The following is a 14,347-nucleotide window of genomic DNA, read 5'->3' as shown; positions in this document are numbered from 1 at the left end:
ACCGGGGGGCTTTGCCCCGAGGTGGAGGTGAAGGTGACTGTAGCGGCAAGCTGGGCCCTCGATGTGGCACTGAGCCCTCCCCTCTGCTGTGTTTTCTGTGGAGGAGGCAAAGGGGTGGTGGTAGTTACGTTCCCGCGGCGTGGTGTGTGAGCAGCTGGGAACCATGGGGTTAGCAGGGCATGCTGCCCTAGGACCGCCCCAGCTCCCTGGCAGGGTCCCTGCTCCACCACGACACAGGCCTGGTGCTGGCACCCGGTGCAAGTGCTCCGAAATAAATGACACGCTAAGGTTAAAACGGTGTTGCCGCTTCCTTCGCCATGCCCCACCCCGAGCCCTGCTTCCCCTCACGGGACTGAGCCGGGTGAGCTTGTCTTATGTGCTCCGGGGCCTAGCTCGGGCGCCCTAGAGGCCTCTGTCCCCTCATCCCACCCTCTCCTGGATGTCATAGCTGGGCCCCCCAGCCTCCCTCCTCTGACTCCTGGGGTACACTGCGTAGCACTGGGGGCCTCTGCCGTGTACCTGCCATTTGCTTGGGGCACACCCAAGGCAAGGTGCTAGAACCCTAAGCCCCGGCCTGGCTCCTGTGCCCAGAGCACCCCAGTCAGCGAGAGAAGAAAGGAAGCTTTATTCATCTGAGTGGTAACACTGCTTGTCTGGGTGCGCGCCCCATGGAAGCAGACAGAATGGTAAGAGGAAGCCCGGGGCTCGGCTGCAGTCCTGGGGCTGGGGGAAGGGTCCGAGACAGCAGAGGGGCGGGCCAGAGCCGGGCAGCGCAGGGCCATGTACAACGGGCATAGAAAAGGGTTTGTTTCGGAGCATTCGAGGCTGATGCGGACTAGAAAGTGAGGTGTACCTTTTGGTTCTGAGGGTCCTGACGGGAGCCACCCCAGGACCCACACGTCCGGCTGCCGCTGCCCTACTCTGGCCACCCCTGCCTCACTGGGCCCACCCCGACCTGGAGCAGGGCAGACTGTGGCCCAGCTGGCCTCTCCCCAGCCCGCCCTCATCCCACGGGTCCTGTTGTGGCTCTGGCTGCCCTGTCCTGTAGCGTTGGGACCAGGGATTCCACCACTGCTGGGCTCCGGCCTGGTCCTACCACTGCTCCCCCATGGGCCAGGCTCTGCAGGGGAATGGCTGGGAGGGCTGTGGCCCGGCAGGCAGCAGGTCAGCCTTCACTCCACAGGAAGGGGGTGGCGTGGGAGACAGCTGGCCGCCAAGGGCCTCCCTGCCCAAACTCATGGGTGTGGGGCCAGGCTTGCTCCACTATGCAGCCGGGAACCCCACGGTGCTGAGGCCACAAAGCCCTTGATGTCGGAGACCTCACAGCTTCCTCGCCAGGCCACAGCACACATGGGTGGCTGCACGGGCCAGGGGGCGCTGGGACCCCTGGGGACGAAGAGCTACCCATGCTGCTGCCCGGCACGGTGCGGCCAGCACCAAGTCCTGCCCTCTGGCTCTTCCACGCGGGCCCCTCCTTGCCTCGGGAGCGGGGCTGGGAAAGGAAGACTGGGTGGACGCAGGCCCCACGGCCACCCCGCGAGGCCCAGCCCCTGCAGCTCTCCCGCGCCGTGCACACCACACGTGTGGGACGTGGACTTGGTCGGGCGCCTCTTGGTTTGGTTGGTTTTCTTTTTTTCTTTTGTGATTGTGTGTGTGTGTGTGTTTTGTGTTTGCCCTTCGTAGTCCAAGCAGGAACGGTGGAAGGTTTCACTGCAACAGAAACACAAAGGCGGACTTGCTGGCGGCTCTGGAGGCTGCGCGCCCCCCACAGCTGGCCCTCAGCCGCCAGGAGACCCTCTCCTGCAGGCCGCTCCTCTGGGGCCCCCGGCGTGTGCATACTGTACCTGTGAGGCTCAGGGTACGGACACGTGGGAGACCCCAGGGTCACAGACACACACATCGCCATGGGGTGGGGGAGGCGGGGAATGTATGAGGGGGCCAGCGGGCGTGTCCTCGGGCTGTAGGGGGTGTGGGGTGGGCAAGCAGTGTGAATGCTGGTAGGGGCGGGCCCCTCGCTAGTAGGGGGTGAAGCGGGTGTGCCCTCCTCGGCAGAGGCTGCCCTGCAACATCAAAGATGAAAAACAGCCAATCAGTGGGGGAAGCAAGAAGAGAAAGGGCGTGGGGTTGTGGCAGCAGGGCGGGGCCAACGGCAGGTGTTCCAGGCTGTAGTCACTGTACTTTGTGCTGTTTTTGACCTGGGGTTCAGGCACCGCCCCTACGTGGTGTAGCGGGGTGCAGGCTTGAGCCCCATCCCATCACACCCTGGGGCCTCAATGCAGGGGGTTCCCCTCAGGACCCTGGAGCCCCCTAAGCCAGCTCCCCCTGTAGGCTCTGTCTCCACTGGCCAGAGCAGTCACAGGGGTCCTGGGAGGACGCGTGCAGCCGCCCCAGGCTGCCCTATAGAGTGGAGGCTTCACACACCAGTCCCACAGAATAGGGGAGAAAACAGCAAGCCTCAGAGAATGCTTAGGGGGAAAAACAGAAAAATCTTAAAAACACCAAGCGAAAAGGCAGAGGGTGCTGTGTGCTTTACTGAGCACCTTAGCTGCCCGTGGAAGCCGGGCTCAGCCACCGCACAGGGGCTGTTGAGGCTGGTTACAAACCAATGACAAAATTCGGGAGAGCGCACCCTGAGTGGGGAGTCGGGAGCCATGGCTGGGAGCCGGGGACACCCTGGCCCGGCCTCGGGGTCTTGCAGCTGACCCTTGCATTTTCATCTTTGATGCTGGAGGCCCAGCTGAGCACAGGTGTGGGAGGTATGGGGGGTGTGCGCGTGCTGGAAGCCGCTGTGGGGTAGGTGTGAGCTGACTGCTGTGTCCACGGCTGGCTGCACATACATGTGCAGACAGATGCACACACACACACACACACAGACAGACACAGACACACACAAGCAGGTGGTCCCAGCCCGCGGAGCCTGTAGGCAGGCGTGGTATGCAGCAGCAGGAGCAGGTGGCTGTGGGGAGAGGGGGCGGCCCTGCTCCAAGCTGGAGGAGGGCGTGGACTCGGGGCTTGGGAGAAACCCCTCCAGATGACCAGAGGTTCCTGGAGCTGCCCCCGTATCTTCCCACCCCCTATTCTGACCTGGGAGGGCCTCCCCTCCCCGGCACAGGACTTGTCTGCTCCCTTGAGGCCCTGTGCCCCTCCTGCTTGCCGGCTCGAAGGGCTCAGAGGTGCCCGCTCCCAACCTCCTTACCATGGTGCCGATGCTGTAGGCGGCAGCGGGGCCCAGGGTGTGGTGGTAGGGGTCGGTGGCTGCATAGACTCTGCCATAACTGGGGACAGCAAGGGGCAGGTGAGTGGAGGTGACAGAAGATCTCCCAACGCTCCTTGCCCCTCACTTGCCCTCCTCACTGCCTGTCCTGTCCTGACTGGAAATTTCTAGAATGCACATGGTACATGTTGACTTGGCAGGGGCAGCACATAGCAGAAGGGGCCCTGGGACAGCCTGTCGGTGGGCAGGGCACAAATGCAGATGCCTGAGGATGCAGGAGGGGGCTGGACCCCACAGGCACTCAACGGGCAGGTGTACACAGGAGTGCAGGTGGACCCCGAGATGGGGCCAGCCCAGAGCGACACACACAGACAGGCAGTGTGTGAGCAGAGCAGGCACGGCTGGGCGGGGCTGGCCCTTGTATGGTGGGCACACGGCAGCATGGGCAGGATCAGGGTGGTTGGGGCGCCTCTTCTTCCTTCTCACTGGGCCATCCTCAGGACGGGAGGCCCCCTGCCCTGCTGCTGCCAGGGGCTTTTCCACAGCGGGGAGAAGGGGGCGGAGTCAGGGGCAGCTTGTTCCCTGTTCAGAGCCTGCACCCTGAGACCCAGGCAGCCTGGCCCAGGGCGCGGCTGGCTCACCTGTCACTGTAGGCGGCGGCTGCGGCGGCAGGCTGGGCGTATCTATAGGCTGTGTACCCTCCCTGCGGGGTGGGTGAGAGGAGAGAGCAGGCTCAGGAGGGCTCCGCAAAGGCCAGTGACCTTCCTCCTGGTGGCGCCCCGCTGTCAGGACAGCTGGCTTCCCGGCTGAGGTGTCAGCTCCACCCAGCGGCTTCATTCACTCATGCATTTGTTCATTCAGTGTCGGGCCCATCTGCCCTGGAGCTGGGTCCCTAACCCTAACTCTAACCAAGGCCAACAGCTCCTGACCGGGATGCCAGTGGGTACGGGTTGCCTCTGGATGACCCTGGACAAAGGGCCTGAGTGGGCATCCACTCAGATGCCAGGGGTGCAGGCACCTATCCCTGCCCCTGGTCGCCCTGGGGCCTCTGTACAGGACTAGGGGTGCTCCAACAGACACCAGTGTGGTTGGGATGTGAGGGCCACCCACTGTCCCCCACCTCATCCACATGGTCAGGTCCCCAGGACAGGTGGAGGGAGGAGAGGTCCCAGTCCTGAGGATGGGCCACCTGTCACCCTCCCCTCCTGCGGCTACACTCACATAAATTTCAGCACCGTAAAATCCATCCTGATACACGACCCTGGAAGCAAACGGACAAGAGAGTGGTGGGAACGCTGGAGAGGCGGGGTAGGCCGGCTCTGGAGGCTGCGGAGGAGAGAGGGGCCACGGCGCCAGCCCCGCCCACGAGACGGGCATTTTAGCAAGCGTTTGCTCCAGGGCCCTGTTTGGTATAACAATAGGGTAACCTCCGTGCTGCTCAGCTCCTTGCCCACACCCACCCTGGACCCCCTACCCTCCAGATGGCTGTCCATCCTTCCCCCCACCCCCGGCCACCCCCACACACCCTGGCTCCCTGGCTCCCTGGCAGGTACTCACGCTCCATAAGTCGGGATGGGGGGTGGAGGTGGCGCAGCCCTAAATGTGTTATACACGGCTCGGCCCCGGCCCCGGAGGTGTGCACCCCGGTAGGCTACAGCGGTGCCTGTGGTGGGGTAGGGGAACCCCGTCACTGCAGAAGGGCATTGGGAGGAAGAGCGTTAGACGGAGGAGGGCAGCAGCAACGGCCACCCACCCAGCCCCTCACCTGAACCCCAAGTCTGCCAGGGACCCAGCCTTTACCTGCATAGAATTCGGGCCCATAGACTGCGCCCACCACAGGGTTGAGCTTCCAGCCTGTAACACAAGTGGCAGCTCAGTTGCCACTCTTGCCAGCCCAGCGCCCTCACACCTGGGACACTGCTCCCCCCCAGACACCTGCCCAGCTCCCTGGCCCAGCAGGTGGCCTCTGTAGGCACGGGGCTGATGCCTTGGTCCACCCCTACTGCCTCCCCTGTAGCCTGTCTCCTGACCCATCCAGGGCAGGCAGAGGAGAGGTGCCCAGGGCAGGATAGGGGTCCTTCCTGGGGTTCACCCTCCCTGCTCCTGGCTGGAGCGTGAGTACTTGGTCTCTGGAAACTCCTGGCTGTGGTGGTGGTCACTGTGGTCCCTGCTATTCTGGCCTGAGCCAGCAGGGGATGCACAGAACAGGGCAGAGACTGCAGCCCCTTCCAGATCACCCCACTGCTGGCCCATGGCACCCCGAGTTCTCAGGAGAGGGGGGACATCAGGGCGGACACTGTGGCATAGTGGGTCAGGCTGCAGCCCCTGCATCCATGTGGGAGACCTGGAATAAGCTCCCGGCTTTGGCCCAACCTAACCCTGGCTGTTGTGGCCATCTGGGGAGTGAAGCAGAGGATAGAAGAGTTGAGTCCTTCTTGAACTCTGCCCTTAAAAATACAGAAATAAATTTTAATAAAGAAAAGATGAGCTTTAGACTAACCTGCTCAGCGGTGCCAAGCCAGGTCCCTGTCCTGTTCATCCCCTCTGCTTGGCCGCCCTGCCCCCTCCCCCGCCCTGTCCCTCCTGGGCATGGGCAGCAGGGCCAGCTCTGGGCTGCCAGGCCCCTCGCCACGCCGCAGACCTACAGCAGCCCCAGTGCCCACTCCATTGCACAGCCAGCAGCAAGTGTCATAGGGCAAGCAGAAGCCTCTGAGAGCCAGGTGCCACGTGATGTTCAGCTCAGCTGCCCTGGCGCCCCAGGGTGGTCACCAAGTGTCTGGGGCCCAAGGCTGAAGGTCCCCGTGCTGTGTCACGCCCAGCCCAGGCCCTGGCTCTGTGGTGCTGAGCCCATCACCTGGGAGGCTGAGGCTGTGGTACTGTCGCAGGTGCACAGCCCAGAGCTCAGAGTTCTAGAAGCTCTTCTACCTCTCACCCCCCTGTGTCCCCCACCCGGTCCCTCCTCGCCACTCAAGGCCTGAAGGTGCCGCCATGCTGGGCTGGCGGTGGACATGGTTACCAGGTGTCCTACGTGCTGGGGAGTGCTTAGGGTGACCCTGGGAGCACTCAGGGTGCCCCTGGGGAGGGAGCAGCCTCCTTGAGTCTGGGCTCCTACCGTTGGTGTAAGGGTTCCCGGTCTTCTTGTTGGTCATGACTCGGGCCGTGGCGTTATTGACCTAGCCAGGGAAGGACATAGGGAGGGAGGGTGAGGGCACAGTGGCTGGCCCACTGGCTGCCCCACCCAGCCCAGCCATGGGTACGGGAGGCTGGGGCCAGGTCTGGCCCCTGCCTGCAGCACTGGCTACTGCCCAGCTGCTCCAGGGAGGCTGGTAGAGCAGTCCACAGGCTGGCCCTAGGGTACAGTCTCCCCTCAGTACCCTCAGCTTCCCAAGGCCACCCAGCATGGGCTTGAGGCAGCCATGCCTCCTGTCCCAGGGCCTGGCCTGCAATGTACAGGACGAGCAGGGGACTGAGGAAGAGGTGCAGACTATGCCGCCTACCCCTATGTCCACCGTGCCTGCCCAGCTGGGGCACACACTTCTGGCTCCCATCGGGGTGCCTTCTTGCCTGGCGGACCCCAGCTGGCGTGAGGGTTTGCGGTTCTGAAGTGCAAAGCTGCCGGGCCGTGTGGGGAGGCTGGGGCGGCCATGCCGGCTGCTGCACGACAGGGGGAAACTGGGGGCAAGAGGGAAAGGGGTACCTGGGCTCTGGGGACGTCCCCGAAGGCCCGTCACACTGCGCTGTCGGTCCTGCATCAGCACCCAGGCCCCTTGTGCCCCGCCTGTGGGGAAGCCCTGCCCCGGGTGCAGGAGGGGAAGGGGCCTGGGGGAGCCTCGTCCCTTTCCTGGCTGTCCACTGGGCTGCCTGTTGCTGCAGAACCCACCTCTGCCTGGCAGAGCTGCTGGCGTGGGGAGGAGGTGCGTGCAAGGTGGGGGTGGGTGAGGCACTGGCTGAGTCTGCCCCTCCTGGCAGCAGTCTGGAAGTGGTGGATACACACTGGGGGCTCCCTGAGGGCAGGCAGCGGCAGGGCTGGCACCCCTTGCCCAGGGTGTCCCCGCCGCGGCGCACTTATCTGAGCACCTCAATCTTCCGTCCCTCTACGATCGTCCCATTCAGCTTCTCCCGGGCTCGGTCAGCGTCTGAGCTAGTTTCAAAAGTTACAAACCCAAAGCCCTGTGAGCGGAGGAGGACAGACACGGAGAGGCAGGATGAGAAAAGGAAGAGACAGAGGGGAGGCGGCAGGGAGACAGGGGGCAGCTGGCTGTCTTGGGGTCCCCAGCCCACCCCAGCACCTCTTCACAGAGGGCTGCTAACCTGACCAGGACCCACCCCCTTCACCCCAGGAGCTGGGGGCTGGATGCCTGCCCAGCGGTGACTTCTCCCCTCCTCCCCCAGGCCCCAATCCTGTCCATGTGAGCAGGTGGGCAGGCAGGTGGGGGCAGGACCCTGACCCTGGCGCAGGCCTGGGCCACAAGGACAGAGGGGTTGGCGGGGGAGTGGGGAGCACCCACGTTGCTCAGGGTCCTGGGGGTGCACAGCAGTCTGGAAGGGAAAGGCACATTTCCCCCGTCAGCCAGGCGGGATCTACAGCCAGCCAACAGTGGCGGCCTCTACGTGGCACCCACCTTGGAGCCCCGCTCGTTAAAAATGATCTCCACGTCTAAAATTTTCCCGAATTGCTGCAGAGACGGAGAACAGAGAGGAGGGGTGGGGAGACGGGGGAGGGCAGGTTAAGATGGTGGCCCTCACTCCAGGGACAGCCCCTGCTGGGGCAGCCGGACCAGGGTCCCCGCCCCACCTCCCTGGGAGTGGGCTCTGGCCCCCATCCTTGGGGGAACAGCTCGTCTTGCCAGAGCACGGTCATAGGGGCCAACAGGTACAGCAGTACCAGGGACCCCTTGGCAGGACACCAGGGTGTCAGCAGTAAGGGGTCACGGTCTCCTGGGAGACCCTTCCCCAGGACAGCAGGGATGGGGTCACCACAGAGAAAGAAGGTGTTGGGGCCAGGATGTGAGGTCCAGGCCCTGAGAGACCCCAACCACTTAGAGGGGAAAGAAGAGAGGAAGGGAGTTGATGGGGAGGAGGCAAGGAGTGGGGACGAAGCGGGCGGGGTATGCCTTTATGCCTGAGCCCTCAGGGCCCTGCCTGTGCCTGGACTGGGTGGGGCCGGCTAGGGGTGGGGGTGCAGGCGGCAGTGACTGGGACCCAGGCTCCTGCCTGCACAGGACACAGCTGCCAGGCAGGCAGTGACCGTCACCCCAGCCTCTCCCTGGCAAGTGAGGCCATGCATCTATCCACCAGGTCCTGGAGAGTGTCCATGAGGCCCTGAGGCCCTGGCCTCCTGGGTGGGCATCCAGTGAGCATTGCACTCACCTGAAATGTCCCTGGGGCCTATCCTGCAGGGCCCCAGCGACCTGCTGGGCCCGGAGGGCTGCAGGGGGGCCCGGGCCCTCCCCACCCAGCCAGTCCACGTGAACATGAGCTCACGCCAGCATGTCCGGGCCTCCCAGCTGGGCAGCAGGCTTCTGGGCTCCCATCAGAGCTGTCTGGGACCCATCCCTCCTATTTGCCTGTCAGATCTCCTGTCAGGTGGGGGCCTGGGGCTCGGGGCCAAGGGCTACCCAGGCTGGGATGGACACAGCAGTGGCTGTGGAAGTAGGGCCGGGGCCAGGCAGCATGGGCCTTTGCGGCCAGGGCAGGCCTGGGAGCCTGCTGGCTGCTCCAGGTCAGTGACAGGGCCAAGCACCCAGGAACTCAGTCACAATGTGGCCAAACCCCTGCAGGGTGGAGCCTAGATCCAGGAGGAGGTAGGGTCCTGAGCCCTCTCAGCTGTGCGTCGCCACTTTGGCCCACAGACACGGGCCGGAGAGGTGTGACATGAGCAGGCTGGGCCGGGGCTGCCGCAGGGGAGGGCAGCGGCCCGAGGCCCTAACGATGCGGGGTGGTGGACCCCCAGGCCCAGGGGAGCCAGCACTGGCACTCAGGCTGCATGTGGGGACAGACGGGGCCCGCGGTCACTCACCCCGAACATTTGCCGCAGGTCGGGGTCCCTGAACCGGAAGGGGATGTTAGAGACATGTAGCCGCTTGGGCTGCTGCTTCTCTGTGGGGTCGGAGGGGTGGAGCGGCTGGCTGTCGGTCTGGGCCGCCTCATCTGCCTGCTGTGGGAGAGAACGGGCTGTGTGGGGACCCCCAGCCTGGTGCCACAAGAAGGCATGACCCCAGGACCCCCACCCACCTCTGTCCTCACCTGTGCCTAGCCCCCGAGGGAATCTGGACAGCTCCCACAAGGGAGGGCAGTGCGACCTCCACCCTGCTTGTGACCTGCCACCTAACCACCGCCACCCCAGTTCAGGTCTTCCTTGGCCCAGGGGGTGCTGCCCCCTTCCCAGCTCAGGCCTGTCCCTGGCGGGGGGCGGCCAGCCTGCAGGCAGCTGGGGTCTGAGTTGAGGTCAGGATCGCCCTGGGCACACGGGGCCACAGCGTCAGATCCCATCGAGTCAGTGCAGCTACACTGGCCTGGACGCTGGCCTGCAGAGGGGTCTACATGTGCGCCTCAGCTCCCGCAGGACAGTGGCCGTGGCCTGTGTGAGCTGCCCCGCATGAGCTTCTCCAGTGGTCGGGCCCTGAGGGCCTTGCAAGGCGGGCCTCGCACCTACTTCCTTCCTTGCCAGGCCCTGTGCTCCGGCAACGTTGGCTGCTGGGGAGACGGAGTGGCTGGCAGCTGGACACCCAGCCTGAGACCCAAAAGTGCCAGTCACAGCCATGCCCAGGAGCTTCCACCAGGGGGTCTCCGCGCCTGCTCTCCGCACCCCCACCCCCAACCCAGGGGGCTAGAGCTCAGCTCCCAGGGGACTGTAGGTGTGTGGGTTCCAGAAGTATCCAATTGGCTTAAGTCACTTCTAATGGATACTCTGGACAGCCAGCAACCACAGCCAGAGGGCTGACAAGGAGGAGACGGCTTCAGGGTCAGGGTAGCCGGGGTCACTGCACCTGCCGCCTGGGATGGCAGTGGACAGAGGGCACCAAGTGCCCAGGGGCCTACATGGCCTCGTGATGATGGCTGCCCCTCTCGGCCCTGAAGGCGATCTCAGCCTGCCTTCTTGCTCCTGCGTTCGGCCAGCAGGCCTCCCACTGGCTGCGGGCCAGAGGCCCCAGGGAGCAGCGTGGGTCCCAGCCCCCTAGGCTGCTGAAGAAGGTGAAGGCTACGGCCTCCCCTGGACCCAGGCAGTGTGCCCAGTCTGGAGGCTGCAGGATCCAGCCTGTCCCCGTGTCCCTTCCACCTGTGCTGTCGGGGAGGAAGATGGCAGTCCTTGCCCTTGCTGGACACACCGTGTGGCCTGTCTTAGCAGGCCGGTGTCCTGTGTGCAGTTCAGGCCGCTAATGATGACGGCGTGTTCTCCAAGCCCCTCGAGTGCCCAAGGTACCCCCGAGGGCATGTGAACAATGGCGGCTCTTGGAGTGTGCGCGAGTCAAGCCACTTGCTGTCCCCCAAGTCCACTGAGGCGAGTGTGCCAGGAGCCCGGCTGTGGGAGCGGGAGGCTGCATGGTGGGGCAGCTGGTGGCTGAGCTGGCCCTGCCTGCACAAAGGAAGGCCAGCAACCTGCAGATCTGGCTGCGGGCTCTGAGCCCAGGTTCCTCCTGGTGAGGCGCTGGGGCTGGGGTCTGCAGACCCCCTCCTGCCCCTGCTCCCTCCTACAGCAGCCAATACTAACCCAGGGTCTGTCTGCAGCAGGTCACGGGCTTGGCCTTTTCCATCTGTGGCCTGTGGCTGGGGGCCCCTGGGGAATGTGCTGTAGCCGGGCACAGTCTGATGGCTTTGGGGTAGACTCGAGCCTGGCAGTCCCTGGGCAGGGAGGAAGAGTGCTGGCTGGGCATCTGACGGGGCTTGGGCAGTGCTGGATGGAGCCCCTCCTGCGAGGAGGGTTGGTATCTTGGGAGGCGGGATGATTGAGGTAGGGGTGTTGGGAGGCTGCCAGGGGGCGCCTCTCCCCAGTAGTGCAGTGTGTTGGCCTCCTGCCCAGCGCCTGCCAGGCAGCTGCTGGGCCAGAGCCAGCAGGGGCGGCCATGGGCCAGAGCTGGGGAGGCTGTGGAGAGAGCAGTCCAGAAGGCTGGGAAAGGGTGGAGCAGGTTGGGGGCTGGGGGCACAGGGTGGAGGCGAGGGCTGGGCAGCCGCCGTGTCGCTGGGAGGGGGAGCCCTGCCCAGGGAGCCCACCCGTTGCGGCCCCTGCCCCCGGACTCTCAGGAAATCGTGGAAGTGCAGGTTCAGCACTTCCACCTCACAGCTGCATTACAACCACATAATTGAAGCCATCTGATGGGAGGGCAGCCAGCAGGTAGATTACAAGTGATTAAGAACGGGAGGGGCCTGCACCCCCAGCAGCTCTGAGGGCCCTGGGGGCCTGCAACAGGAGCTGCCTTAGCCGGACCCCGTGCCAGCCCATGCCTCTGGCCCCGGCCTCTTCCTCCGTTGCCATAACTGGCCTCTGAGGACATGAGTGCCACCTCCCTGAGGCACAGGGCCTGTGGAAGCCAAAGCAGCCGGAGCGGGCAGGGTCTGTGCCCTGGGCCTTCTGGCTGCCAGCTCAGTACAAGGATGCTTGGTGTGGGACTGTGGGACGAGAACGCGAGGGCAGTGAGTCCTGCCCCTTCATACACAGCCCCCCCACCAGCCCCGCTAACCTCGTGCCCTCCGGCCCTGGGCCTCGGGCTGGCAGGGCCCCCTTACCGGCACTGTCTGTGTCCCAGCGATGGGCTGTGTGCTGGCCTCAGTGGCCGGCTGCTCGGGGTGGGTCTGTGCTGGTGTGTAGAGGGTCATCCCATGCTCGGGGGGGACCGGGGTCTGGCCTGAGTAGTCCGGTGTGGGGTGCGGTGGGGGTGGGGCGTACTCGGTGGGGATCCCGTTCTGGGGTGGAGGTGGGTACTGGGCCGGGGGGTAGGGTTGGGCCATCGCTTCAGGTGGAGCCGTGGCGTCCTGGGTGCCCTGTGGAGGCAGACAGCAAGGCCAGGTTAGCCCCGGCAGTCCCACAGTCCGGCGGAAGTTTCCAGATGCTTCCGTGGTGGTGACACCATTCTCTCGGCCATGTCTCTCAGGACCCCAAGTTCGAGGTGCCCCCGACAGCGTGTACACCCACTGAGTTCTGATCCGAGTGAGACATCGCTGGCTCAGGGACAATGTGGCACGTCATGTGTGAAAACCAATCCCTCCAAGTTGTCTTTTGAGATCACCGTGGATGGGAGCCACCCGTGGTCCCTTCTGTCCAGGGTCCCTGATGGCAATTCCCCACGACACCATCACTCCAGCACACTGCGCCATCACCCTGGGCAGGGACACCTGTCACCCCAGGAGGGCCAGAGCATGGAGCCTCCCTCCGCAAGCAGTCAGCGTGGCAGTGCTGGGCGACGGGAAAGGCCTTCCCCGGCTGCTGGAGGTGGGTCCTGGATCCTCCCTGGCCTCCCCTGTGGACAGGCCCTGGCACGGTGCCTGTGACAAGGGGGACAGGGCCTCCTTCCACCAGAGCAGTTGGGGGTGTGGTGGACTGCAGGCAGGGATCTGGGTCCTGCAGTTGTGTGGTGTGGGAAGGCAGCTGCTGCCCTGCCCTCACTCACAACCCCAACACCTCATGCAGGCACAAAGCTTCTGCCTCTCGGCCTGGCTGCCTGCGCTCAGCCCCACAGCTGAGCTCGCGGGCTGCAGTGCCTCACGGCCTTGTCCGTCCTCCCCTGCAGGACAGGCAGGCATCCCTCCCAAGGGCATGCTGGGCCCTGCTCCCAACACTGCCCTGATCCTAGCTACCGTGCGTTCAACAGCACCTGCAGAGGTGTGCCAGGCCCGTGCAGGGCTGGGGCCACACCAGGGACAGCCCCATGCAGAGTCCACCTCTACCAGGCGTGTCCCAGGGTAGGGGGTGCCTAGCCAGCCCTGCCCTGCTCCCGGAACCCCCAGCAGTGGGGCACCAAGTTGGTGCTCACCACAATGGGCCAGTCGGTCCAGTGAGCAGTGTCCTCCTCCGCCCCGTCTCCTTCCCCCTCAACAAAGCCACCGGGTCCCCTCTGCCTGCAGACCCTGCATAGAGCTGGGTGGCGGAACAGGACACAGAACCGCACATGGACATGTACACACATCTACACACGCACATGTCCGTGTGGGCACCAACAGCACCGCTCACTAGGGGCTCCACCAGCACTGGTGTCCACTGATGCGGTGTGGAGAAAGAGGCTGGGATGCCCAGTGGGTGGAGATGGCTGAGGGGGAGGCGTCCACAGCCTGGGGAGATGTAGGCTGGTTAGCCCTTCTGGCTGATGCCAGCTGGAGCTATCACCCACCTGCACCACCTCCCCAGCCCGACCCAAACCCAGAGAAAGGGGGGTACCTCCTCTCTGTTGTCTCTCCGGGCCCTCCGGCCTTCCCACTGTGGAGTAACAGCAGCCCAGCTGGGGTTGGGCCGGGCTGGGGCCCTGACAGTGCAACCTGCTGGTGCCAAGGCGGGGGTGCCGGGCAGAGGGTGTCGGGCCTGAGAAGACGGGGACACTCTAGGGAGGGTTGGGCCACTGCAGCTCGGAACACCCAGGATCTCTGCTTGATAGACCTTGCGCCACCAGACAGTTTATAAGCCAAATTGCCGGTGCCAGGGTCAGCACAGGCTGCGGGGCTCCCGAGCAAGCTGGAGGGTCCTTTGGCCTGGGGCAATTCAGACCCTGGCCCTGGGGACTGCTGGCCTCTGCAGGTCCCTCGGAACGCAAACGGCCACTGCAGTTCCTGGGAGCAGAGCATGGACCAGAGCCAGCAGGTGGCTGGGAGCCTGGCAGGATCCCAACCTGCTCCTGCTGCCCGCGTGGTCACACCTGAACAGCTTTCAAGAGCCCCTGCCTGTGTCCCACTGCCAGCAACAAAGGTGGCATGTGGGTCGCAGCGCCTGCCCACAATGGGAGCACCACACGTTTGTGCCAAGGAGTGACTCAGTGCGCAAGGGAACACAGAAGTCCCGCTGGGCTGGGGTGCTCCCTCACCGAGTCCCTGCTGACGGCCCAGGACTGAGTGCTGTCGGTGGGTAAGGAGAGAGAGGCAGGCAACAGGGTTGGGCCGAAACCTCAGAGTAGGGATCTTGCTTCCAAGCGGGGTTCCCACCTTGTTATC

The 14,347-nt window shown here is 64.6% G+C and overlaps 1 protein-coding gene across 4 annotated transcripts; it reads right to left on the bottom strand.

The window, feature by feature from the left end:
* Window positions 1–1,953: 1,953 nt before the first annotated feature.
* Window positions 1,954–12,187, bottom strand: RBFOX3 (RNA binding fox-1 homolog 3). Of its 4 annotated transcripts, none has more exons than XM_004592859.4 (11): window positions 11,939–12,187; window positions 9,234–9,371; window positions 7,837–7,890; window positions 7,292–7,384; window positions 6,327–6,387; window positions 5,015–5,068; window positions 4,772–4,904; window positions 4,436–4,616; window positions 3,856–3,917; window positions 3,197–3,275; window positions 1,954–2,060 (listed from the first exon to the last, which is right to left on the bottom strand). In XM_004592859.4, exons 1-11 carry the CDS (start codon window positions 12,158–12,160, stop codon window positions 2,016–2,018), a joined length of 1,122 nt encoding a protein of 373 aa, XP_004592916.1. In that variant the 5' UTR covers window positions 12,161–12,187; the 3' UTR covers window positions 1,954–2,015. The 4 variants fall into 4 exon arrangements, with proteins under 4 accessions (XP_004592916.1, XP_004592914.1, XP_036352104.1 ...); XM_004592857.3 differs by having other exon boundaries at window positions 4,436–4,475; XM_036496211.2 differs by having other exon boundaries at window positions 2,016–2,060; window positions 9,234–9,368; window positions 11,939–12,160.
* Window positions 12,188–14,347: the final 2,160 nt, after the last annotated feature.

Source organism: Ochotona princeps, chromosome 17 (assembly GCF_030435755.1).
Source record: "Ochotona princeps isolate mOchPri1 chromosome 17, mOchPri1.hap1, whole genome shotgun sequence".
Taxonomy (NCBI): domain Eukaryota; kingdom Metazoa; phylum Chordata; class Mammalia; order Lagomorpha; family Ochotonidae; genus Ochotona; species Ochotona princeps.
Note: the sequence above shows the minus strand (reverse complement) of the source record. Positions and strands in the feature narration are given on the sequence as shown.